At 47.3% G+C, this 24,349-nt stretch overlaps 1 protein-coding gene across 2 annotated transcripts; it reads left to right on the forward strand.

The window, feature by feature from the left end:
* The first annotated feature begins 4,907 nt into the window (after nucleotides 1-4,907).
* On the forward strand, nucleotides 4,908-19,909 carry LOC143838990 (protein NKG7-like). 2 transcript variants are annotated; one of them, XM_077340878.1, is made up of 5 exons: nucleotides 4,908-5,043; nucleotides 11,567-11,783; nucleotides 13,530-13,676; nucleotides 17,449-17,574; nucleotides 19,671-19,909. In XM_077340878.1, exons 2-5 carry the CDS (start codon nucleotides 11,615-11,617, stop codon nucleotides 19,688-19,690), a joined length of 462 nt encoding a protein of 153 aa, XP_077196993.1. In that variant the 5' UTR covers nucleotides 4,908-5,043; nucleotides 11,567-11,614; the 3' UTR covers nucleotides 19,691-19,909. The 2 variants fall into 2 exon arrangements, with proteins under 2 accessions (XP_077196993.1, XP_077196994.1); XM_077340879.1 differs by having other exon boundaries at nucleotides 11,567-11,621.
* The last annotated feature ends 4,440 nt before the right edge of the window (nucleotides 19,910-24,349 follow it).

The raw sequence follows: 24,349 nt of genomic DNA on the forward strand, positions 1-24,349 counted from the left end.
CAAACATTAAAGATTCTGCAAAAATATTTTTTTCACAAATAGCAGCTCATTTCAATAGTCTGATTTATACCATGTGGAATTAAGCTGTGGAACCTGTGAATAAAATCGTTTTCTTTGCTAGACGGAAGAACATCCATATCCTGATAATTATATTCAGTTCTCTGCAGTACTTTCAGGATCAGAAATCGTAAGCCTGCTGCTTGGTGGCCAGCTTCCCCAAAATGTTCTGTCATTGGCCCCTCTGCTACTTGGTTCTTGACATGTGTTCCAAAATTCTTGTTCTTATTTGTCTAGAGGTTTTTTTTCCTGCAAGGACATAAGCAGATATAAATTACATTTTTTGTTGTAAAATTGCTGAACCTTTTCAATCCCTTACAAAAATTACGTTCTTCTCTTACAGATGTTTTTGTTATGAAAGCCAGTCTACGAGCCTTAATGTCCCCACACTTAACGTGCCTTTTTGTAATGGTTGCAGTTTGGTGTAGTGCCAGTTTGGTGTAGTGGTTAGGAGTGCAGGAGAGCCAGTTTGGTGTAGTGGTTAGGAGTGCAGACTTCTAATCTGGCATGCCAGGTTCGATTCTCACACTCCCCCACATGCAACCAGCTGGGTGACCTTGGGCTCGCCACGGCACTGATAAAACTGTTCTGACCGGGCAGTGATATCAGGGCTCTCTCAGCCTCACCCACCCCACAGGGTGTCTGTTGTGGGGAGAGGAATGGGAAGGCGACTGTAAGCCGCTTTGAGCCTCCTTCGGGTAGGGAAAAGCGGCATATAAGAACCAACTCTTCTTCTTCTTCTTCTTCTTCTTCTTCTTCTTCTTCTTCTTCTTCTTCTTCTTCTTCTTCTTCTATATGGATCCTAAGATCTGCAGACAGTAACCATTGTCTTATAGATCTAGTATGCCTATAACCAATTAAAAGCTTTTCTTCACAGCCTGGAATTCCATTCAAGACATGTTCCATCTTATGTGTTTCTATACTATAGACTTAATTGAAGGTGCCATGGGTAAAAAAATCTAAAGACCATGTTATTCTCTTTTGTTTCCTTTTATTCCCCTTAGGTCTAAATAGTGTTTCCCTTTCTAAATTATCGGCTCTGGCAGGACTCTCTCAATAATAGACACAGGATAGTCTCTTGATGATAGTTGTTCTTTAAGTTTGTTAACTGCCCTCACATAAACTCTCTGGTTGGTGGCATTATGTTTTCACTTCATAAACAAACCAGAAAACAAATTCCCTTTCATGTATTTTGTGTGACAAGATTGAAAATGTAGGCAAGTGGATTTGTCTATTAGCTTAGAAAAAGGGTTCAATAAAAAGTATTGTATCAAGGTAGGGAAGAAAATAGAATCATAGAATCATAGAGTTGGAAGGGCCATACAGGCCATCTAGTCCAACCCCCTGCTCAACGCAGGATCAGCCCTAAGTATCCTAAAGCATCCAAGAAAAGTGTGTAACCAACCTTTGCTTGAAGACTGCCAGTGAGGGGGAGCTCACCACCTCCTTAGGCAGCCTATTCCACTGCTGAACTACTCAGACTGAAAATTTTTTCCCTGATATCTAGCCTATATCGTTGTACTTGTAGTTTAAACCCATTACTGCGTGTCCTTTCCTCTGCAGCCAACAGAACAGCCTCCTGCCCTCCTCCAAATGACAACCTTTCAAATACTTAAAGAGGGCTATCATATCCCCTCTCAACCTCCTTTTCTCCAGGCTGAACATTCCCAAGTCCCTCAACCTATCTTCATAGGGCTTGGTCCCTTGGCCCCAGATCATCCTCGTCGCTCTCCTCTGTACCCTTTCAATTTTATCTACGTCCTTCTTTAAGCGAGGCCTCCAGAACTGCATACAGTACTCCAAGTGTGGTCTGTCCAGTGCCGTATACAATGGGACTATGACATCTTGTGATTTTGATGTGATGCCCCTGTTGATACAGCCCAAAATGGCATTCGCCTTTTTAAAGCTTTTTTACCTATTTACCTCTTCTTTTGGGATGCACAGCAAGCATAAGGGACCAGGGAGATGATTTTTAACCAACAATCCACTCTGCCTCAGTTCCAAGGGGAAGCACCGAAGATGAGGAAGAGGGGTGTGGTGGGAAATATGAGAACCATCCCAGGGAGGTTTTGTATACTTTGTGAGAAGAGCCATTGCTGCTCATTCCTGGTGGAGTCAGAATGTGCCAAAGCTCGTTCCAGTGCAAAATGAATCCAGGAAGTGATTCTGAGGCAGGTGAGAATATTTGGAGGCTATGCAAATATTCGAATAAATAAAGTAAAACAGAAACTTCTAGCAACAGTCAAACAAACTTACTTTTTTGTTTGCTTTCCTGCTTGAGCCCAATACCAATGCACAGTTGTGTCAACTTCAGTTGTGTCAACTTCAGTTTACATAATTCTGGGTTGGTATTGGACTCAAGCGGGAAAGCTACCCAAAAAGTCAGCATGTGTGGCTGTTGTTAGAAGTCTTTGTCCCCATTTTTATACCATCTATGCCCACTGCACAAAGGCTGCAGTCCAGGGCTGAATCTGCACTTACTTTATTTATTCCGTTGTGGAGCCTGCTGAATCCAGATCGATTTGAACTCGGGTCTTCCTCTCCCCCCCCCATTGAAACAGAAAAGTGTTCTGCACGTGATTAGGGGAGTTCAGAAGGGGAGGGGAAAGCCAAGCACAGCCAAAGTCTCTTTCTTTGTTTTTTTGAAGGGGAGGGGGGGAGAGAGTTGATTGGAGACAGGTGAGGAGACAAATCTCTACCAACAAAAGTTAGGGCTTCTGCTGAGAGACAATTAGGGCTTCTCCTTTAAGAAAAGATTATAGCCTTGGCCAATCAGGACTTCTCTACCATGGAGTCAACCCTGGCCAATCAGGGCTTCTCTACCACGGAGTCTGTATCAAATGCGAAGCAGCTGGAGATCCTCATGCTTTCTCAATCCAATTATTGAAATATTGAGGGTTAAAAGCACTCTAAGGTATTGCGGGAATAAAGGTAGGATCCCTCCAGATCAATCAAGCTTGTTGCAGAGGGGAAATTTAAATTGGACAAAATCATAATGGAAATTGTATTGAGTGGAGATGGCAGGGACTGAATTGACCTGGGATTGGAATAAAAGTTCCGTGTAGACTCCACCCAGGGATCTCAAGAGGCACATTTAATATGAATTCTGTATTTAGATATTTATACCCTGCCTTTGTTCCCAAAGGATCACTGAAGGACATCATCGTGCTCTTCTCTATTTTGTCCCCAAAACAACAAGCACCCTACAAGGTAGATAATTTCATAATCTCCCAATGAGCTTCCATGGCAGAGCAGGGATTTGAACCCGCATCTCCTAATCCAGCCTTTCTCAACCTTTTTTACCATTGAGAAACCACTGAAACATTCTCCAGGCTTCAAGAAACCCCAGAAGTGTCGTGATGGGAAGGGTTGGGAAGCAGAGAATAAGGTTGGGAAGCAAAGCTGTGGACATGCCCACCCGGGGCCCCTCCTCTTGCCACCCCCTCCAGGCCCATCACTGGCCATTTTGAGAGGAGGGGAGCAGGTCAAACTGACCATATATGGTCATATCACCCTATAAATGTTTTTCAAATTTTAAAAATATATTAAAATCAATTATCTCCCACCCATTCCAGAAACCCCTCCAGGGCCATCAAGAAACCCCAGGGTGTCATGAAACCCTGGTTGAGAAAGCCTGTCCTAATCCAATGCTCTAACTAGCACACCAGTCCTGATATCGAGAGGAAGATGGTGTCTGAGAATGTTGGACCAGGGGATCTAATTCTAGGAGTACCCAAAGAGGGTCTGTCTCCCCCCCCCCCAATCCGACCTCCATTATCTCCTATTGTGGGGAAATAGAGCTTCTCTGGTCCGATCTCTCCATAGGAAACAATGGAGGTTGGATGGATGCCCCTAGAATTGGACCCCCACAGCCAGTTTGGTGTAGTGGTTAGGAGTGCGGACTTTTAATCTGGCATGCCGGGTTCGATTCTATGCTCCCCCACATGCAGCCAGCTGGGTGACCTTGGGCTCACCATGGCACTGATAAAACTGTTCTGACCGGGCAGTGATATCAGGGCTCTCTCAGCCTCACCCACCCACAGGGTGTCTGTTGTTGGGAGAGGAATGGGAAGGCGACTGTAAGCCGCTTTGAGCCTCCTTCGGGTAGGGAAAAGCGGCATATAAGAACCAACTCTTCTTCTTCTTCTTCTTCTTCAAACCCTTTGAAACTTGGGGGTTCTTTTGAGGAGAGACTACTGCAACTACTCGGCAAGTTTGGAGCCTCTAACACAACCCTCCAGCCCTCCCCAGCCACAAAATACAGAAAATTGGAAAATTCCCAAAGCTCCATCGTTTTTAACGACATCAAATTGATTCGGATTTGGTCAAATCGATTCGGCCAACCAGAAACCCAAGTTAACTGATTTGGACAGATCAGACTCAGCCCAAATCGAGTGGGGCCAAATCCAAAATGGTCCACTTTTATTTTTTGCACATGCCTACTCTGCACATCTGCTGAAGTTAGCTCGCATAAGCTGCTTTGCAGCCATCCTGAGATTCTGACCCATTACAACTGAACTCCAGACGGCAGAGATCATTTCCCCATGAAGAAAATGGCTACTTTGGATGGGGACTTCTATGGCATTATAACCAACTGAAGTCCCTCCCCTCTCTAAACTCCTCACTCCTTAGGCTCCACACCCCAGATGTCCAGAATTTTACTAATCTGGAGCTGGCAAACCTATCTCCAGGACTTGCCTGGAAATTGGCAGCCTGAGGTGGCCCTATGGGACAGGCTCACTCCGAAGTGCTGAGAAGCAATTAAAGAAACAAATGCGGGGGGGGAGGGGGAGGACTATTGAACTGGAATGACTTGCCTATTTCAGGAAGGTTTCTTTTCCCCAGAAGAATTAGGTCCCAGCCCTGCCCATCCCACCCCAGATACAGTAACATAAAAGGGCAGGTCCGACTTTCAAAGGATCCTTCACACTTATTCCATGAGCAGTGCCAACTCTCCGTGAAGGAAACACTCTGTCTGAGTGAACGGTAAGAATATGCATACATCGGTTTCTGTCATTTTTGATACTTATTGAAATGTGGAATTAAGGAAGAGACATGTGAAAGTAAGTTTGCAAAGCCATGCTGTGTTGTTATCCAGCCTTGTGCAACGAGAATTGATTTCTGTTTTATATCTAGAGTAGATTTTTAAGTGATATAATCCACTTACCTGGACTTGGATGCCCCAAAGGATTTTGTCAGAGGGAAGGGGGTGATGGTTGCTGATCAGTGAATCCCCCCACAAGCTGCCTCTAGGGACCCTCTTTCTTCATGATGCTGCAATTTCTACGGCAGGGGCCATTTTGAGTTACAGCGGTGAGGGGGTACGATCCTGCTTGGTGGGTTTGTAGAATCCTCTTTTGGCTTCAAGCCACCCCTCCAACGAATCCAGAGGCCTGCGGGCAGCAACGTTCTTTTAAGATCTGTCCGACTGCATTGCATTCAGAGTAGATTGCTCCAGACTATGGAGGTCCATTTATCAATCCTGGCTAAGATTCTGAAAACCTGCATATAAGGAAGTTGGGCATCACTTAAGGCTCATTTCAAATTCTGCTTAGAATACTTTATATGGCAACTAAGAACTTTTGAGTGCTCTGAAAAAATGAATCAGGATTCTGCATGGTATTAAACAGTTTAAAAAGCACACTGATGCATTTAATGTATGTAAATATTAACAGGGGAAGAAGGTATATCTGTGCACTTTGGGCTGTATCGGAGAACAGGTTTCTTAGGACTGGAAAGGGGAATTTCAAGAGGGTTTATGTGGAACAGGCAATTCATGTAGTTCCACCACTGGGGTTAGATGGGCAGATTATCTGAGGCTGAGATAATTTTTCAGCAGCCCTGCAAGAGAGAAGTACATCTCTGGAATGTACAGAACCATTGCCCTGAAAAAGCTAGCCCTGAAAATCCTACCTTTTATCTACCCTGGTATTACTGAAGAAGAGAATTAGTCCTTATATGCCGCTTTCCTCTACCTGAAGGAGTCAAAATGGCTTACAATCGCCTTCCCTTTCCTCTCCCCACAACAGACACCCTGTGAGGTGGGTGAGGCTGAGAGAGCCCTGATATTAATACTCGGTCAGAACAGCTTTATCAATGCTGTGGTGCCCAAGGTCACCCAGCTGGCTACATGTGGAAGAGGAGCGGGGAATCAAACGAGGTTCGCCAGATTCGAAGTCTGTGCTCTCTGGAGGGAGGAGAGTGTGAGAGAACAAAGGGAGAGAGGAGAGGTCAGAAGGCAGCTCCCAGGTGAAGACAAAACTAAGCATCCCATTCAAGGAGATACCATCTATGCACAATGTCCAGGCATTTATTTATTATTTGGTTTCTATAGCCACCCCTCCTGGCACAGCTGGCTGGGCACAGTTTACAGCGTTTAAAAACAAACAGAGCTTACATAGTAATAAAACAATGAAATCTGTAATATTTAGTATAAAATCATAAACCAGCCAAACAAGCTAGTATCTACTGGTGCTTCTGACGTCCTGCCCACTAATTGATTCTCATATTCCAGGGGGTTGTTGGTGCGGAGTCCCAGTCGATGTTATGTTCTCATTGGCCCCAACCAAACGCCTGGCGGAAGAGCTCCATCTTGCAGTCCCTGTGGAACGTAGACAGTTCCATCAAGGCCCTCAGCTCTTCCGGCAGCTCATTCCACCAGACAGGGGCCAGGTTAGAAAAGGCCCTGCCTCTGGTTGAGTCCAGCATGCCTCTCTGGGGCCAGGGATCACCAGCCTGTGGGAACTGGTGGAACAAAGTGCTCTTTGGGGGTGGTCTATAGTCAGCTAGGTGGTTCTCTGGTGCAGTGGTCCCCAACCTTTTTATCACCGGGGACCACTCAATGCCTTTTACTGAGGCCCGGTGTGGGGGGGATAGTTTACTCCTCTACTCTCAACCAGTGCCCTAACGCAGTGGTCCCCAACCTGCGGGCCCCCGCAAGCTTGCGGCCCGGGAAGCTTCTTACTGCGGGAGGGCGGGGAGAGGGAATCAGGGCCGGGCCGCGCCTGTGCGGGCCGCGCCTGCGGGTGCGGCCCGATGCGCGGGCGCGGCCCGGTGTGTGGGCGCGGCCCGCGGGCGCGGCCCGATGCCTTGTCGGTCCCCAGCCACAGAAAGGTTGGGGACCACTACCCTAACGCTCTCTGATCGCTATGGTAATGTTTAAACATCCCTTCAAAATAAGATACAGACACGCCACAACAATGAACGTAAGGAACATTTTATTTTCATGGAAATTTTAACTCATGACAATGACAAATCAATGGGAACCCTGAGCTTGTTTCTCTGCAACGAGATAGTCCCATCTGGGAGTGATGGGAGACAATGACACCCGAAGTGTGTTGTAAAGGGTCGGGGGGGATGAAGTAAAGAGCCGGGGGGGGGGGAGAGAGAAGGCATCCTTCGGGGCCCACCTCCAATTAGTCAAAGGACCGCGTGTGGTCCACGGCCCACAGGTTGGGGATCGCTACTCTGATGCACTGGATCCAGACAGTGCATGACATTAATGAATGACCCCTGGGTGTGCTGAGTCACACACTCCAAAACTACTTTGCTACTCCGAACAGACTGGGGCTAGATTTGAGTCCTCTAACAACTTGATGATCAACAGGCTTCCTCAGGAGTTGGTGGGTTCTCCTTCTTTAGAAGTTTTTAAGCAAAGGCTAGATAGCCATCTGACAGAAATGCTGATTCTGCAAACTTGGGAAGATTGTAAGTGGGTGGGCAGAAGGGGTCATGGCCCTTTCCTCCATGCCCAGGGAAATGCCCATTGCTACCTTGGGGCTGTGAGGAGCATTTCCTCCAGGCCAGACTGGCCAGGATTCTGGGGGTTTTTTTGGGTGGGGGGGACATCATCTGGGCATGGAATTGGAGTCACCATGGATCAGCAGGTAGTCGTGAATTTCCTGCATTTTGTTGGAGGTTGGACTAGATGAAGGTCCCTTCCAACTCTAGGATTCTAGGATTCTAAGATTTCCAGGGCATAAGCCAGGGGTAGTCAAACTGCGGCCCTCCAGATGTCCATGGACTACAATTCCCAGGAGCCCCTGCCAGCGAATGCTGGCAGGGGGCTCCTGGGAATTGTAGTCCATGGACATCTGGAGGGCCACAGTTTGACTACCCCTGGCATAAGCTTTCAAGAGACAAAACGCCCTTCTTTAGAGACCTATTGAAAGGAAACTTTGACTGCCCAAGTCTTGCTGGTTTTGAAAGTGCTGCTGGACTTGAATCTAGCTCTTCTACTGCAGACCAGCATAGCCGCTCACCTGAAACAGACTGGGGAGCTTGGGCTACAGGCTGGAGTTTGAGCCAGGGCAGGTTGTCCCGCCTCTTCCTGCTCCTGCACAGATTTGGTGCACCCCATCTGCCCTGGATTTGTGCTCCTACACAGCATCTGGGACAGTGAAGTTCCCAGTGCGCAAACAGTCCAGGTCTCCCTGGAATCCTGCGGCAACCTGAGAGCTCCTTAATGCAGGGGTAGTCAACCTGTGGTCCTCCAGATGTCCATGGATTACAATTCCCATGAGCCCCTGCCAGCATTTGCTGGCAGGGGCTCATGGGAATTGTAGCCCATGGACATCTGGAGGACCACAGGTTGACTACCCCTGCCTTAATGGACTCAGCCACACATCTGGTGTGATTCCAGGGCTCCTTGAATTCTGATGTCACAACCCATGAGAAGCCGTCCAGTGGATGGCTGTCAAAACCAACAGAGCTGAGTGCAGGTCAAAAGGACCATGGCAAAGCTTAGCTTTACTGAAGCACTTAGCACAGCGGTTCTCAATCTTTGCCCTGCCACGGCCCCAACTGCGGCAGTGGCAGGGGTGGCGTGAGTGTACATGTGCGGGTGCACAAGCGCATGTGCAGGCACACAACAATCGGGAAGAAGCATGGAGGCGGCCAGTGCCATGGCTCCACCGCCTCTGCCTGCCTCCGGCTGCCTCCACCTGCCGCTGCCCGCCACCTTCTACTGCCGCAGGCTTCTGCTGCCACCACCCACGGCCACCACGGTGACCACCAACCTGGGGACCCTGCGGATGGGGCCAGGTGACTCCAAATGGGGTCAGGACCCCAAGGTTGAGAACCACTGACTTAGCAGGAGCAAGCAGTAGGTACACACAGAATGAAGGAATTGGCCAAGATGGAGAACAATAGGAGAAACAGCGTTTACATGGACTTGGGTTCCCACCCCACCCCCCAAGAACGTGCGAGAAAAACCCATTCCCAGGACAGAATTGTTTGATCAATGGAATGTGTGAATCCTGGAGACCAACAGTCTGGCCATGGCCAGATTACCCAGCTGCTTCCAGCCTCTAGCCACTATTTACACCTCGCATCAAGGACAAGATAGCAGTTTGCATTTTCAGGATGTGCCAAAGTGAAAGAACCATGGCAACGAATGGGGGCGGGGGGGCGGGATGATGAATAGGAGGAACTCACCTGGAGCCTGGGAAGACATAGGGGGAATTGGCACAGCATTTGACACCTGAGCTTTTTTGGGGAATGGTGGGATAAAAAAAATTAAAATAAATAATATTACGGGATCAAAAGATTGAAAAAGACTGAATTTATAAATAGGGTGCAATAGGGTCCCTAAGGAAAAGCTGGTTTACAAAAAGTTTCAGTATTAGATACCACTGAAGATGAGAACACTGCAACTACCTCTGGAGAAAAGAACATTTCTAATAGATCCTATTTAGACAGAAATACAAAAAGGAGAACAAAAGAAAGGGTTTTTCAATGCGCATTTTCATCTTTCATGCAGAGAGCAAGAGGAGGATTTAGCTGTGAACTTACCATCCAGAACTTTGTTATTTCAAGAATGTTGGCTTATGAATTTAGTTTGGGGATTTGTACCCAACCCTATATATGATTCTTTTCAGACCTATATTGATTTAATTTGTTCGATAAGATAATTAAAATGTACACCCCTTTTTTGTTGATACTGAAATCCAAGCAGGAAATAAATTTCACCCTAAATCAACATTCCCACCTGTTTCCAGTGACCTTTCCCTTCTTTTTTTATTGGATTTTATTGTGGGGTTTCACTGTTACCTGCCACGAGCCGGTTGCCAGGAGTGGTGGATTAGCAATTGAATAAACAAAATAAATAAATACAAATATTTGAACAATTAGTTTTTCAGGATTTAACCAAACTTGAAAATTCATTTAAACATAGATGGAATAATTTCTCTATACAGCAACATCGATAATTTGCCTCTAAAAATTAAATAATAATAATAATAATAATAATAATAATAATAATAATAGTGACACATCAGTTGTAACTAAAGAAACAGACAATTAAAACAACAAAATTAGAGTCCAACAAAATCAGAGTCCAGAGTCCTTTAAGACCAACAAAGATTTATTCAATGCATGAGCTTTCGAGTGCAAGCACTTTTCCTCAGACTATGAACTACCATCATATCAATGGAAATATAAAGTAAAAGTCAGTTCTGTTAAATTAGTAAACTGTGTCACAGCATCCAAATTCAGACATCTGATAATTAAAACCTTAGTTAATGAATACAGAGGATTATTATAATACGTTTCAATGCCAATTAGAAGGCCGTACTTGTTACATTACTATTGCAAAAGGTATTACAGACTACATTTTACATTTAACACATACTGTAGTTGATGAAGCTTCAATTATTGGATACATTAATGAACCCATCTCTAAGTTTTTGATTAATCAGTATTGTAGAATCCCTGTTTTTTATGTATTGACTAAACAAGGCTTTCCACCACCAGGTAGACTAATAGTGTCAAGTTCAAATTCCATTTTGGAACCATTATCGCAATTGATAGATTATTTTTGAAGCCCTTTGTTAATAAGTCTCCCTCCTATATTAAGGATACTAAAGCATTTTGCTGAACCAGATTATCTAATTTGTATCTGGCATAGAAAATGTCAACAAAAAGCTGGTAAGGATATTTTTCAGAGCTTTCCACCCTCCGCTTGGCTAAACAAAATGCACAAACCTAGCTTAGGCTGCTTCTGCACGGTGGCAGCTGTGCTGGGCTGCCACCAGTGTGGTGCTGTGGCATTTTATGCTCCACAGTTTTCAGTGCCATATCTGCTCCGGGATTCTCCCGTGTTCTCTTAGGCTGGGGCAAATGAGGGCCCAACCCACAGCAGGCCAAAGAGGAGGCCAGCCCGGTGGTTGTGTCATGTGGAAGTGGGGATTAGCCCTGCTTCCATATGACCACCCTCTTGGCCTTTTCCGCCTGTGCGGAATCAGCCTTAGAGCTATAAACAATATGTTAAGTTTCAATATTAAAGCTTGTGATACAGAACACTTAGATTGCATGCAGCAGGGTGATGTTTTCAAGTTTTGATTGTTTTGGTTTACTACAGCGACAATAACATCGCTCTATTTCTCCTAAGCCTTCTGCAATTCCATGCATATATGGAGCATTGTAGAGGTCTTCTACTCCTTAATCACCACTGTGTGCATAGTTATATGGGCTGCTAAGCATATGCCACAACCTTCATGCATTTTCACAGGTTCGTCCCCATCGTGCCGTGTCACTCCACATCTGATCATCCTCCACCATGGAAGGTCTGCAAATCGCTGCCTGCGTTTTCTCCTTCATAAGCCTCTTGCTGCTCATCATTGCCATGGCTTCAAACTACTGGATAATTAATTTAAACATTACACATTCAGGACTGTGGCAAATTTGTGATGCTATAACTTGTTTATCGTATGGGATGGAAGTGAGAGGTAAAGTAATATGTAAAGTTACATCTTCCCAGTCCTGGGACAGGACAACTACAGACATGGTACACCAACGTGTTCACCATTCGTTCTCTTGTTGGGATTAAATGAGTGTGTGTTGTGAGGGTGATTAACATGAACACATGAAGCTGCCTTCCTTCCTTCCTTCCTTCCTTCCTTCCTTCCTTCCTTCCTTCCTTCCTTCCTTCCTTCCTTCCTTCCTTCCTTCCTTCTATTTGTATACCACCCTTCACTAAAGGCTCAGGGCAGCTCATAATATTAAAACATATAAAATATAAAGTATTATACAACAGTGGTCCCCAACCTTTTTATCACCGGGGACCAGTCAACACTTGACAATTTTACTGAGGCCTGGGGGGGGGAGTCTTTTGCTGAGGAAGATCACTGCTGCCTGAGCCCCTGCTCCATTTGCTTTCCCGTCCGTGCCCCTGACTTCCCGCCGCCCGCTGGGGGGGCGCTGCCAGCAGCAGCTGCCCAGTGCCACAGCAGAGGGGGAGGCCCAGCTGTGGCGGCCGCCGGAGAACACCAAAGGTGAGCCAGTGGAGGAGTGGCAGGGCAGCCCCCGAGGCAGCAGCTGGGGAGGAGGATGAGGAGGAGCCGCAGCCCGGTACCAACTGATCCACGGACCGGTCCCAGTCTCCGGACCAGGGGTTGGGGACCACTGTTATACAATACAATATAAAAATTTAAAAAATAGAATTACAATAATGTAGAATGAATGGCATCAGTTTACAATAATGTAGAATGAATGGCATCAGTTTACAATAATGTAGAATGAGTGGCATCAGTTCAATCAGAAACATCTCCTATTTCCAGGGGATGGGGGGTGGCAAGTTAAGCAGTAAAAAGTAGACAGGGAGGCCTGCATATATAGATAATCTTCTGGCCTCAACCATAAGTTTGGTGAAACAGCTCTGTCTTATAAGCCCTATGAAAATTTTTAGATCCCACAGGGCTCTGATCTCATTAGGAACAGCATTCCACCAGGCAGTGGCCAAGGTCAAAAAGGCCCTGGCCTTTGTTGAAGCTAGTTTTATCTCTTCTGGACTGGGGATCCTCAATAGATTTTGGCCACTTGACCGTAACAGTGTTGGACAGACGTATAGGGAGAGGTGGTCTTGTAGATATGTTGGTCCCAGGTGGTTTAGGCTTTTAAGGTAATCACCAGAACCTTGACCCTGATCCAGTGTTCAATCTGGAGCCAATGTATCTGGGAAAGCATCGGATGGACGGACGGACAGACGGGTGGACAGACGGATAGATGGATCGACGGACAGACGGACAGATAAATACTATCCATATGGTCCTGGTTAGGACTTGCACAATAGACTGTCAGTGGCTCTCCTGGGTTACAGGCAGATGTCTTTCACACCATCTATTGCCTGGCCCCTATTCAGCCGGAGATAGTGGGGATTGAACCGAGGACCTTCTGTGTGCCAAACAAATGCTCAACCACTGAGCCATGATCCCTCCTGGTTCCCGTTATTCCTTGACAATAAAACACTGTAAAACGCAATACCGCTGCTGCTGTCTTAACAGCTAGATTCTTGTTCCCATCTCACCATGCTATTACAATGCACTTCCCCGCGCGTTACTAGAACACAACACATGCGCAAGAACGTGGATGTAATTGTACGCATGTTCACATCACGCTTGGTTTTTTGCTGTGTTTCATTCATGCATGTTGAATCACCCCCAGCCACACCACCTGTCCCTTCTGTCTTGTTACAGATTACATCCATGCCACCCGAGCCTTCCTGTTCATGGGGATGATTGCCGGCGCTGTTTCCTTCTTTGGTCTTTGTGCCTCATTTTACCACAGCCACATCGGCTCCGTTTCCATAAAGCCTCTCGCCATGTCGGCCAGCTTTGCAGCAGGTATGCCGTTGAACTGACTAGACACGTTGGGTTTCCCAAAGCCAAGCAAAGCCAAGAAAACCGACAGTAAACTTGTAACTAACATACAGTTCACAAGCTACCAATAAACGTCTTAACAGCCAAGTTAATGGACTGTTTGCAGGTCTCTAATTGTTCATTTAATATTGAAAGACTTTTGAGTCTGTTCAGGCCTGTTGCTTCCAAGAGCTCTGCATAAGAAAAAACAGTAATTAATCATAAGCTGATGGAAGAGATTTTTTTGAAATGGACTGTGAACTGGTTGGTCTGTTCTGTGGATTTCACTCGGAGCTTGTGAACTCTGTTAGCGTTGCATGTAACCCTGAATGTGTGAATCGTGGCAATTGTGTGTATTTTCTTATTGTGATCTCTACAAGCAATCAATGGGCTGAATTTTATCTTCAGCTTGAGAGCTGTGAAAATTGTTTGGGCCTCTTTGAAAACTTTACAAGAAAATAAAAAGAACACACAAGAGACTTGCGTGTGTTACTTACAAGTTTATTGTTGGTTTTCTCGGTATTTGGCTTTTCTTGTATTAATACCAGGGCTCCTTCTGTGCTGTATGCGGGACTACTACAATTACATTATTCGCCTGGGCTTGTGATACCATTTTAAAAAAAATAAAAATTCATTTCCTATATATTGATTGATAACTTCATTTATGCCTCACCCAAAGTTTTATTTAGAAGAGAAACAATTTTTGTATAGAAAGAGAAAGACACACACCCAGAGAGAGACAATTACGTCCTGTTGTTAATAACTGTTCTGTTGTCTTCATTCTGTCTGTTCTGTTCTGGAGGCAAGCAGAGAGGAAGTGTGCTCAATGGAGCAGGAAGTCACCAATGGAACCAATCAGGGCACTGGAGGAGAATATTTGAGAAAAATCAGGAAGTTCCTAATCTAACTATGCTTAATGCACATCTTCTCCGATGCCCCCTTCGGATATATTTCATATACCTTTGAATCATACACACTACAGACCATGCATATACCAACACTCTCCTGGTCTCCTCATAGCAAAAGGTAGTGATAGGCACAGGGTCACCCAACAAGTGTCCAAGCCTGGTCCTCAAAGGTACTGGACACGCAGTAATAGGTTTAAACTACAAGTACAAACTACAAGATATCAGGAAAATATTTTTCACAGTCAGAGTAGTTCAGCAGTGGAATAGGCTGCCTAAGAAGGTGGTGAGCTCCTCCTCATTGGCAGTCTTCAAGCAAGGGTTGGATACACACTTTTCTTGGATGCTTTAGGATGCTTAGGGCTGATCCTGCATTGAGCAGGGGGTTGGACTAGATGGCCTGTATGGCCCCTTCCAACTCTATGATTCTATGATTCTATGAAATTCCTGTACTGTATCCATTGAGTAGAATTCTTTGCTATTGAGAGAGTGACTTGAGTAGAAGAAGCTTTTCACAAGGTAAGGGAGCTAATTAAACAAAAAAAGAATGGAAAGGACAAGAACATGAACATGTCTAATCAAACACGGAAGAATCAAACGAGAAGGAGAAATAGGAGCATGAGATTTGAGTCCCCACATGGGGCGACATCCCATTGGTTGGCTTCAGGAAGCTTGAAGATTATGAACACAATAGGAGAGGAGCCTGTTACCCGAATTGCGTGTACACGTGTCCTAGAACACGTGTCTTTGAGCTTGTGGGGAAGTTAGCCCAATTATAGTGAGGGGGGTAATTAGAGTTCTAGGATCGTTGCCTATGTATACGAGGGTAATTACACCCATAGGAACTCAAGGCAGACACAAATATAAATGGTGAAACAGTACATACATGTTTTATTGAAAGAAAATAACAAAAACAAGCGCAAATAGCTAACACACCTACAAAGAGTCGTATAGAGCAGTGGTCCCCAACCTTTTTTAGGCTGGGGACCGGCAGGGCAACTGCCCTGCCCGCGCATCGCACATGCATGGCCGAAATTGCGCATGCACGGCACTTTCGCACATGCGCACATGCATGAAAGTGCCGCACGTGCGTGATTTTGGCCGTGCATGCACGATGCGCGGGTGCAGCCCTGATTCCCTCTCCCCCCCTCCCACAGTAAGAAGCTTCCCGGGCCGCAAGCTTGCAGCCTGGGAAGTTTATTACTGCGGGGGGGGGCGGGGAGAGGGAACCGCAGCCCGGCGCCATGCCACAGGTTGGGGACCACTGGTATAGAGAAAGGGAAGAAGGGTGGAAGGCTTGGTATAATTACCTGTCTGAAGAATGGAGAGTAAGAGGAAGCAACACGAACCAGCATTGGATGTCCTAGGTTGGAAAGCACTCAGAAAGCACTCAGAATGGCTGTGTGAGGCCACGGTATATATGGGGTTTTGGGGAGGGGGCTATGTGACAAGACCCAGGTGAGCACATGATGGGATTTTTCATGATTCAGGATGTTGGATAATGACCTGGCCGGATCAGGTGATGGCCGTAGATGGACTTAACAAAGGTGTTGATGTGTCTGAGGAAGAGAGCCATCATGTCTCACTGGGTCTAGCAGCAAGGACTTGGAGAATAGATTTCCCCTGGCAGAGGGGCCAAGTATGGATATGTTGCAAGACCAAGAGGATTGCCTAGGAGCCCCTGGGCAAACGGGATGGAGCCAGTCCACTGGATCATTAATACAATGGGGTGGGGGGTAAACTGGAGAGCAATATTTGAGCCAGGAGGCACTTGGATTAGGCAGAGGCTGTGATACTGAACCTAAGGCAGAAAGCAAGATTTCTAAGATGGGGGTCTGGCCTGGCTTGGCAGACTTTAGCAGTGTCTTGGCTTTGGCTTCAGCCTGGATTATTGAAGGGTGCCATTGGTTGTAGAAGACAGTGTGCCTATCTGTGAGGCAGGGGGTCCTGCCACACTGAACAAGCCGGACCTCTGGCCCCATCGAACAGCAACGCCAGCTGTGGACCTAGAGTGGCCAACTCCTGACTGGTAAAAATCTGGTTATCTTTGAGTGTGGCCTGGGGTGGTGAGCATGTGCAGAAGGGAGGGACTTCGGAGAGGTACGGTCCCATCGAGTCCCCCCTTTCAACCTGCCATTTTCCTCAGGGGAAATTATCTCTGTAGCTTGTAAATCCATCTTCATTCTAAGCTCTCTTGGGAGATTTGCAACACTGGACTTCAGGGACCTTCTGCTTCCAGGTCACCCATTCAAGCTCTGGATTTTGGTTTGGCTGGCTAGCCTCGAGATATTTTTCAAGGCTTGTCTTCCCCAAAGTACTGTGGCACATCCATTCTAGGGTTCCCAGATTGCCTGGTGCAGGTCGGGGTCCCCTGCTTCTTGGCTCTACCTCCCTGCTGCCAATGGGACAGCTAGCAGGGGGAAAGTCATCCGAAAAAAGAGGGAGATGCATCCAACATGCAGCAGTGCGCCTATATCACTGCCCATGTATTCTAGAAGGTGAACCCTCATGTCTAGAATATTGGGAAGACCTTTTGGTATTTGAGCAAAACTCTATGGTACAGGCCAAATTAACTATAGAGTTTTTGCCTGAATACCACATCACCCTGGGCAGTAATGTAGATACATCCCTGCATGTCAGCTGGGCCTACCTGTTGTTCCCAGTAAGTCCCCTTCCCCATCCTCTGCCAGTTTCCAGGAGGGAGCTGGCAACTCTAATCTATTTTGCTAAACATTTTTGATATCCTAAACAGGACTACCAGCTTCTCTGTATAGTGAGGCTGGTACAAGAGATCTGCAGGAATTATGGCTCCTAAGGAATAATTCTCTTTTTTCATTTTTTTGCATTCCCAGGTGTTTGCTCTTTGATTGCCATGGCCACATTCACAGGAATGTATAGTCAATACATAGTCCTTGGGAGATGGTATGGATGGTCCTTTGGTCTTGGCTGGGCCTCATTCCCCCTGTTTCTTATAACGGGTGAGTATGTACCTGGGTTATCGGAATGGCTCACCATGGCTGATTCCACATAGGCAAAAAAGGCCAGGGCAGCGTCAGTATGGACGTGGGGCTAATCCCCATGTCCACATGACGTTGCTACCATTCTGGCCCCCTGTAGGGCCTGTTGGGATTGGGCCTTTATTTGGCATGGCAGCAGGCTTGCAGTCTGAAGCTCTGCCTATGAGGCTGGGAGTTCAATCCCAGCAGCCAGCTCAAGGTTGACTCAGCCTTCCATCCTTCCGAGGTCGGTAAAATGAGTACCCAGCTTGCTGGGGGGTAAACGGTAATGACTGGGGAAGGGAATGGCAAACCACCCCTTGCACAGGGGATACCGTTACCTTTTTAAGAGAAGGCAGGAAAAGCCACATTCCCTTTTCACACTGGAGGGGTAAACGGGATCCTGTGGAAGCTGGGAGGGGGCAAAAAATGCCTCGGTCAGCTTTGTGGCACTTTGCAGCACCGTGTGGCAGATGAGGGCTTTTAAAACTTATTATTCAGGAAAACAGCCTCTTGTGGCGCAGAGTGGTAAGGCAGCCAACATACTGTCTGAAGCTCTGACCATGAGGCTGGGAGTTCGGTCCCATGAAAATCCTAGAGGGCGTCACCCCAAGGGTCAGACATGACTCGGTGCTTGCACAGGGGATACCTTTACCTTTATTCAGGAAAATATTAGCCTACAAAATAACACACACACACCTGTGCAGTGGAACCTGTTTGCCATGGCTGCATCCCTCGTGGGACACATTTCAGTGGTGCCCTGCTGAAATGTGTCCCCATGGGGCACACATTTTAGTTCTGGAGCTGATCTAGTGCTGAAATGTATCCCCTCTGGGGACACAGAAGGTAGCAAAGCATGTAGATCTGCTGCTATGCACTGCCAGTGGCCTGGCACAGCCACTACCATGTGGAGCCTGTCTGGAAGTGATGAAGTCAACACCCTGCAATTTCTGACTCAAAATACCAATATGGCTCAGTAAGAAACCAATGACCATCCTCAAAAAAGAACAGGAAATCTTTAAGTTAAGGATATTGGGAGGGCAGGTAGGATGCCAGAAAAGAGCCCTTATGAAAAGGTTTAAAGGTAAAGGTAAAGGAATCCCCTGTGCAATCACTGGATCATGTCTTACCCTTGGGGTGACGCCCTCTAGCGTTTTCTTGGCAGACTCAATACAGGGTGGCCTTGCCAGCGCCTTCCCCAGTCATTACGGTTTACCCCCCAGCAAGCTGGGTACTCATTTTACCCACCTCGGAAGGATGGAAGGCTGAGTCGACCTTGAGCCGGCTGCTGGGATCGAACTCCCAGCCTCATGGGCAAAGCTTTCAGACAGCCTTTCAGCCGCTTACCACTCTGCGCCACAAGAGGCTCATGAGAAGGTTTAACTGGGGCTAAAGAGATTCTTAGAGACGCTTCTCAGAAAGCACAGCAGCAGAGGTGAATGATTCCCAGAAATCCAAGTACGAACCATGGGCATATTTATGCTGGAAACGGAAACAGTTTTCTCAGGGTGCTCCTGGGCGTTAATGCCTTGTCTGTGCCACTACCCATTAAAGCAGGGGTAGTCAACCTGTGGTCCTCCAGATGTTCATGGACTACAATTCCCATGAGCCCCTGCCAGCATTTGCTGGCAGGGGCTCATGGGAATTGTAGTCCATGAACATCTGGAGGACCACAGGTTGACTACCCCTGCATTAAAGGACTCGCATTTGCTGGCAGGGGCTCATGGGAATTGTAGTCCATGAACATCTGGAGGACCACAGGTTGACTACCCCTGCATTAAAGGACTCACAACTACCTGGGTTTGAGCTGGAAAAACTGCACAGATGACGGCAAGTTGTAACTTCTCAGTTGAGCCACTGGGCATCCTTATACGAGCCCTCTTTATCTGAATTTCATCGCGGTTTGGTTCTCTCATTACAAAAGGTGGCCGACGCCTGAAGTAGGTCTCGGACTATTAGCACGGAAGGACTCTGAGATTGGGATGAGCAGAGAGATCCGTCAGTGGTCTGGATGCTTCTGGCGATGCTTCCTTCTACTTCAACTTTACCCTGATGGTGTTTCTTTCCCCTCCTGACAGGTGGGCTTGCTTGGAAGTAGCATCCGGTGCTAAACTAGAAGAGCTGAGTCCAGATTTCAGGGAACTCATCCTGGGAAAAATGAAAGGCAGCACCCTGATTTTTTACAGAAAGAAAAAAAAATGAATTTCCTCTCCTCATGTTGCCTGCTGTGGTGTGAAGATAGCCAATAATGTGCTTTCCGGGCCCAAATTTTGCACTTTTCTTTATCCAAAATGTGTCCTTTAAAAATAATAAATGAATCCCCTGGCCTGTATTTTAAATTTCTGTTGCTTCTGAAGTTCCAACTATCCTGGGGAGGGGACCCCCTCTATTCCTTGTGCAACACAAGGAACCCACCAGTTGTGCTCTGCTAAAGGTAAAGGTAAAGGTATCCCCTGTGCAAGCACCGAGTCATGTCTGACCATTGGGGTAACGCCCTCTAGTGTTTTCATGGCAGACTCAATACGGGTGGTTTGCCAGTGCCTTCCCCAGTCATTACCGTTTACCCCCCAGCAAGCTGGGTCCTCATTTTACCGACCTCAGAAGGATGGAAGGCTGAGTCAACCTTGAGCCGGCTGCTGGGATCGAACTCCCAGCCTCATGGGCAGAGCTTTCAGACAGCTGCCTTACCACTCTGCGCCACAAGAGGCTCTAAGGCTCTGCTAAGGCTCCGCAAATCCTTAAACAGGCAACTGGTGCTGTGGGTCCCATGAATCCTTAAACCGGACCTGCACAGTGTCCTGCTGTTGGGCATTAGACCAGACGATACCAGGAAGTAACAGCGCTGGGGCAAGACTCCCTGTGGCTCTCCTAAGAAGGCCCTGCAGTTGGGTGTGTGTTGTGAGGATCCAGGGTCTTGAGGAACGAAGGGGCAAGCTGCACATGAGACATTGGTCTAAGAGGCTCGATTTGCAAAAGAATCAGCCTTCATTCTTTTTGTATTAAGCAGGTGACAGGCATCTTTCACTTCCAGTTGTGTGTGTCACTATCAGAGGCTCAGGAAATCTGTGAGGCTATGCTGGCATTGTCAAGCAGGGCACTAGAGTAAGGTGACCACATTTTTACAATGGGAAAGTGGGACATGCCCTTTGCAGCCAGCTCTGAGGCATGGGCGGGGGGGGGGGAGGCGTGGGCGGTAGCGTGGTGGCCAAGGCTCTCCTCCCTGCGCATTATTCCAGCGCATCGGCCAGCGCCCTCCTCAGCAATAGTTCTCTCTCCCACATACACGGATCCTCCCACTTGTGCCGCTTGGCAGCAGCCACGGAAAATATGTCCTGCCGTGCCGGAAGAGTTTGCCTCCAGCTCCCGGGCCAGCGTCTGCAGAAGAAATCACCGTGCTCAACGAACAGCCCCTCCTTCTGCCTTTTCGCAGCCCTCCAATAATTCGGGTCCCAACATTGAAGGCATTTATTCCACATGAAAACACATCCTGTCCCAACCGACAGGGCTATATAATGGGGAGGGGGGCGGGGGGCATCGACCCTGAAAAAAATATTGGGGGGAGGGAAACCCGGGGCATTTCTTTTAAGTGCTTTGAAATGACCCCCCCCCCTGCAGCAACCTGACACTTATTAATGCTGCCCAGACCATTGTGGCTATGTGACCTCTCTCTTTTCAGAGTGCCTCTCCACCTGTAATTGTTTGTTTGGTATGTCTCGGAGCACAGCGGACCAATCCAGACCAGGTGAGCCCCTCCAAGATTGGGGGTGGGGTGGGAGAGAGGCTAGAGAGCACCGGCTGCTACGCCCACGGCCTCTGTCTGTCCGTCCAGCTTGAAGGGGCACAGATCTCAGCCCAGCGGCAGTTTCCCCTTTGCTCTTGCCTGGCGCTGAAGTCTCGCCCTTGCCGAGGGGGTCCTTCACTGCCTTAGCCTGAACTCAGCCTCCTGCCTGGTGCTATGAGGAACATCCGTGCACAGCCGGAGGGGCCTGGGGGGGGACCAGGTGGCTTCTTTCCAGGCAAGGGGAGCAGGCAAGCCACCAGGAGCTCCAGGAGCTTCGGCCTCCAGGAGCAGGGCAGCGGTGTTTCCTGCTCATCCACGGCCAGGTAGAGGCACTTGAGGCACCGCTTGAGTTCCTTCTCCTGCTAGTTGTGCGGGAACTAGAGCAGGGGTAGTCAACCTGTGGTCCTCCAGATGTTCATGGACTACAATTCCCCTGGCAGGGGCTCACGGGAATTGAAGTCCATGAACATCTGGAGGACCACAGGTTGACTACCCCTGCACTAGAGAGTCTTGCATGATGGCGAAAATCTCAGAAGGAGATTTTCCTTTCCTAAATAGTTCACTATCCCAGCACAAGCCGGGCCACATTCCTTCAGCCCGTTGGCGTGGCCGATGACCAAAGAATCTCTTTCTCACTGTTGCTTCTTGACCTGCATATAAGTTTCTCAAGAGACAAATACGATGCTCTGGTATTCCCATCTCTTTAAGAACTTGCCACAATTTGTTGTGCTCCATACAATCAAAGGCTTTAGCATAGTCAATGAAGCAGAAGTAGATGTTCTTCTGGAACTCCCTAGCTTTCTCCATGATCCAGCGTATGTTGGCAATTTGATCTCTAGTTCCTCTGCCTCTTCGAAATCCTGCCCGTACTTCTGGAAGTTCTCGGTCCACATATTGCTGTAGCCTAGCTTGTAGGATTTTGAGCATAACTTTGTTAGCATGAGAAATGAGCGCAATGGTGCGGTAGTTTGAACATTCTTTGGCATTGCCCTTCTTTGGGATTGGAATGTAAACTGACCTTTTCCAATCCTGTGGCCATTGTTGAGTTTTCCAAGGGGCAGTAAATTGATGTAAATGCTGCTGGCTGTTCAACTAGAGTGTTGGAACTATGAATTGGAAAGCCTCACCGGGAGCAAGCTCTAGGACCCAGTACTGCGGATCTCAGCGGCTATCGTTTACCCAAAAGGTGTGGATGGAGGGGGAAATATGATGCTCCTCAAAATGGGAATAGATTGGAGCATTTAAGGTTTAAATCTTGTTGGCTGAGAACGTGGTACTGTATCCACTTGGTGAGGTAGAATCCCAACTGGATTTGAATGTTGTCCTCATTGAAGGCCTTCAAGCCAAGGACAGGCAGATATCCATCAAGAAAGCAACCACTTTTAATTGCCAGCACTTCCCACCCTGACCTGTGTGGCTCACGGCTGGGAATTTTGGACTAGACTTGGACTAGAATTTTTGGACTAGATTCTTGTTACTCTGCAGCTCTAATTTTCTGGAGGGACTCAGAGTGTTTTGAAAGTATGCAGTTATTAGTTACTTTTGTGGATGAGAAGCAGATCCAGACTCACAGAGCTTTGTGGTTCAAAAGACAGTAGTCTTTTCTGGGAGAGATTAGACATGAAAATATGTCATATTCATCTGCTCCAGTCACCTTATTGAAGCTTAAAGAGAAGTTACAAAAGCAGTACATTGCAAGCCTCTTGTGGTTAGGCTGCAGGCCGACTACATGTCACACATCAGCAGATGGAGAGATGAGAACCTTTGTGACTACTGCTCCTTGCTTCAGCAAAGGACACTCATATGTCTGCTCTTCCTGAAGAAGCACAAAATGATCTGGAATACACCTGAAACAAACGAATCCCCAGGACATGTGCTTGAGGTTTTTTCATTGGAACCTCACCTGTGACCACTGGATGCATTAGTGAGCACACAGGTACAGCTCAGCAGCTTAAACAGCCTCACAACAGCCCTTCAAGGCTGAATCCATGCAATTACTTGCTGATTGCAATTCCAGCACCCAGACTAGCCTGGTCTCGTCAGATCATGGAAGCTAAGCAGGATCAGCCCTGGTTAGTACCTGGATGGGAGACCCTGAAGGAAGTCCATGCTTGAAAAAATAAAAGTTGGCGATAGCAAACCAACTCTGCTTGCCTCCTCCCTTGAAAACCAAACAGGGTAGCCATAATTTGTCTGCCGTTTGACAGCGCTTTCCACGCACACAACTTCCCCCAGTTTCTTGACTACTTGGGTTGCCGTCATCAGAAAGAAACAGTCTGCTCAGCGGCTCCAGCCAGAACTGAACTCAATAATTTCATGAGGCCTGTAAAGTAACACTTAAAAGAGGGGCTGTGGCAAGACAAAACACTGAAGCGGGTGCTATAAATTCTCGCAGCATTTTAACACAATTCTAGATAATACCTTGGGATTTCCCCCAAAACAACTTCCGTGTCGGAAACCCTACTGCACATCTTAATTCCCCCCCAAGCTCTTTGTGCCAGCTGAGCGTGAGAGAACTTGTCACCTCATGAACGTGAAACTGCCTTAAACTGAATCGCCTCCTACCTAATGCTTTTAACTGGAGATGCTGAAGCTTTGAAGTTGGGAACTTCTGCAGGCCAAGCAGTTGACATGCAGGAGGGCATGTTGGGTACAATACAGGGTGGTTTGCCATTCCCTTCCCCAGTCATTACCGTTTACCCCCCAGCAAGCTGGGTACTCATTTTACCAACCTCGGAAGGATGGAGGGCTGAGTCAACCTTGAGCCGGCTGCTGGGATCGAACTCCCAGCCTCATGGTCAGAGCTTCAGACAGCATGTCGGCTGCCTTACCACCCTGTGCCACAAGAGGCTCTAATATTATATATTACTAAACCTTAAACCTTAAATCTCCCCATCCCCCGCACTATCCCCTCCCCCTGCTGCCATTCCTAGGTAGAATGTTAGGCATTAAATTATTGGGTATTGGAGAATGTTG

The sequence above is a fragment of the Paroedura picta genome, chromosome 5 (assembly GCF_049243985.1).
Source record: "Paroedura picta isolate Pp20150507F chromosome 5, Ppicta_v3.0, whole genome shotgun sequence".
NCBI lineage: Eukaryota > Metazoa > Chordata > Lepidosauria > Squamata > Gekkonidae > Paroedura > Paroedura picta.

Excerpts from the sequence above, each read along its gene's own strand:
- LOC143838990 (XM_077340878.1), top strand. The coding sequence starts at position 11,615 with ATGGAAGGTCTGCAAATCGCTGCCTGCGTTTTCTCCTTCATAAGCCTC. Across the intron at positions 11,784-13,529 it reads GTATGGGATGGAAGTGAGAG|ATTACATCCATGCCACCCGA; the intron begins GTAAAGTAATAT and ends GTCTTGTTACAG. Across the intron at positions 13,677-17,448 it reads GTCGGCCAGCTTTGCAGCAG|GTGTTTGCTCTTTGATTGCC; the intron begins GTATGCCGTTGA and ends TTGCATTCCCAG.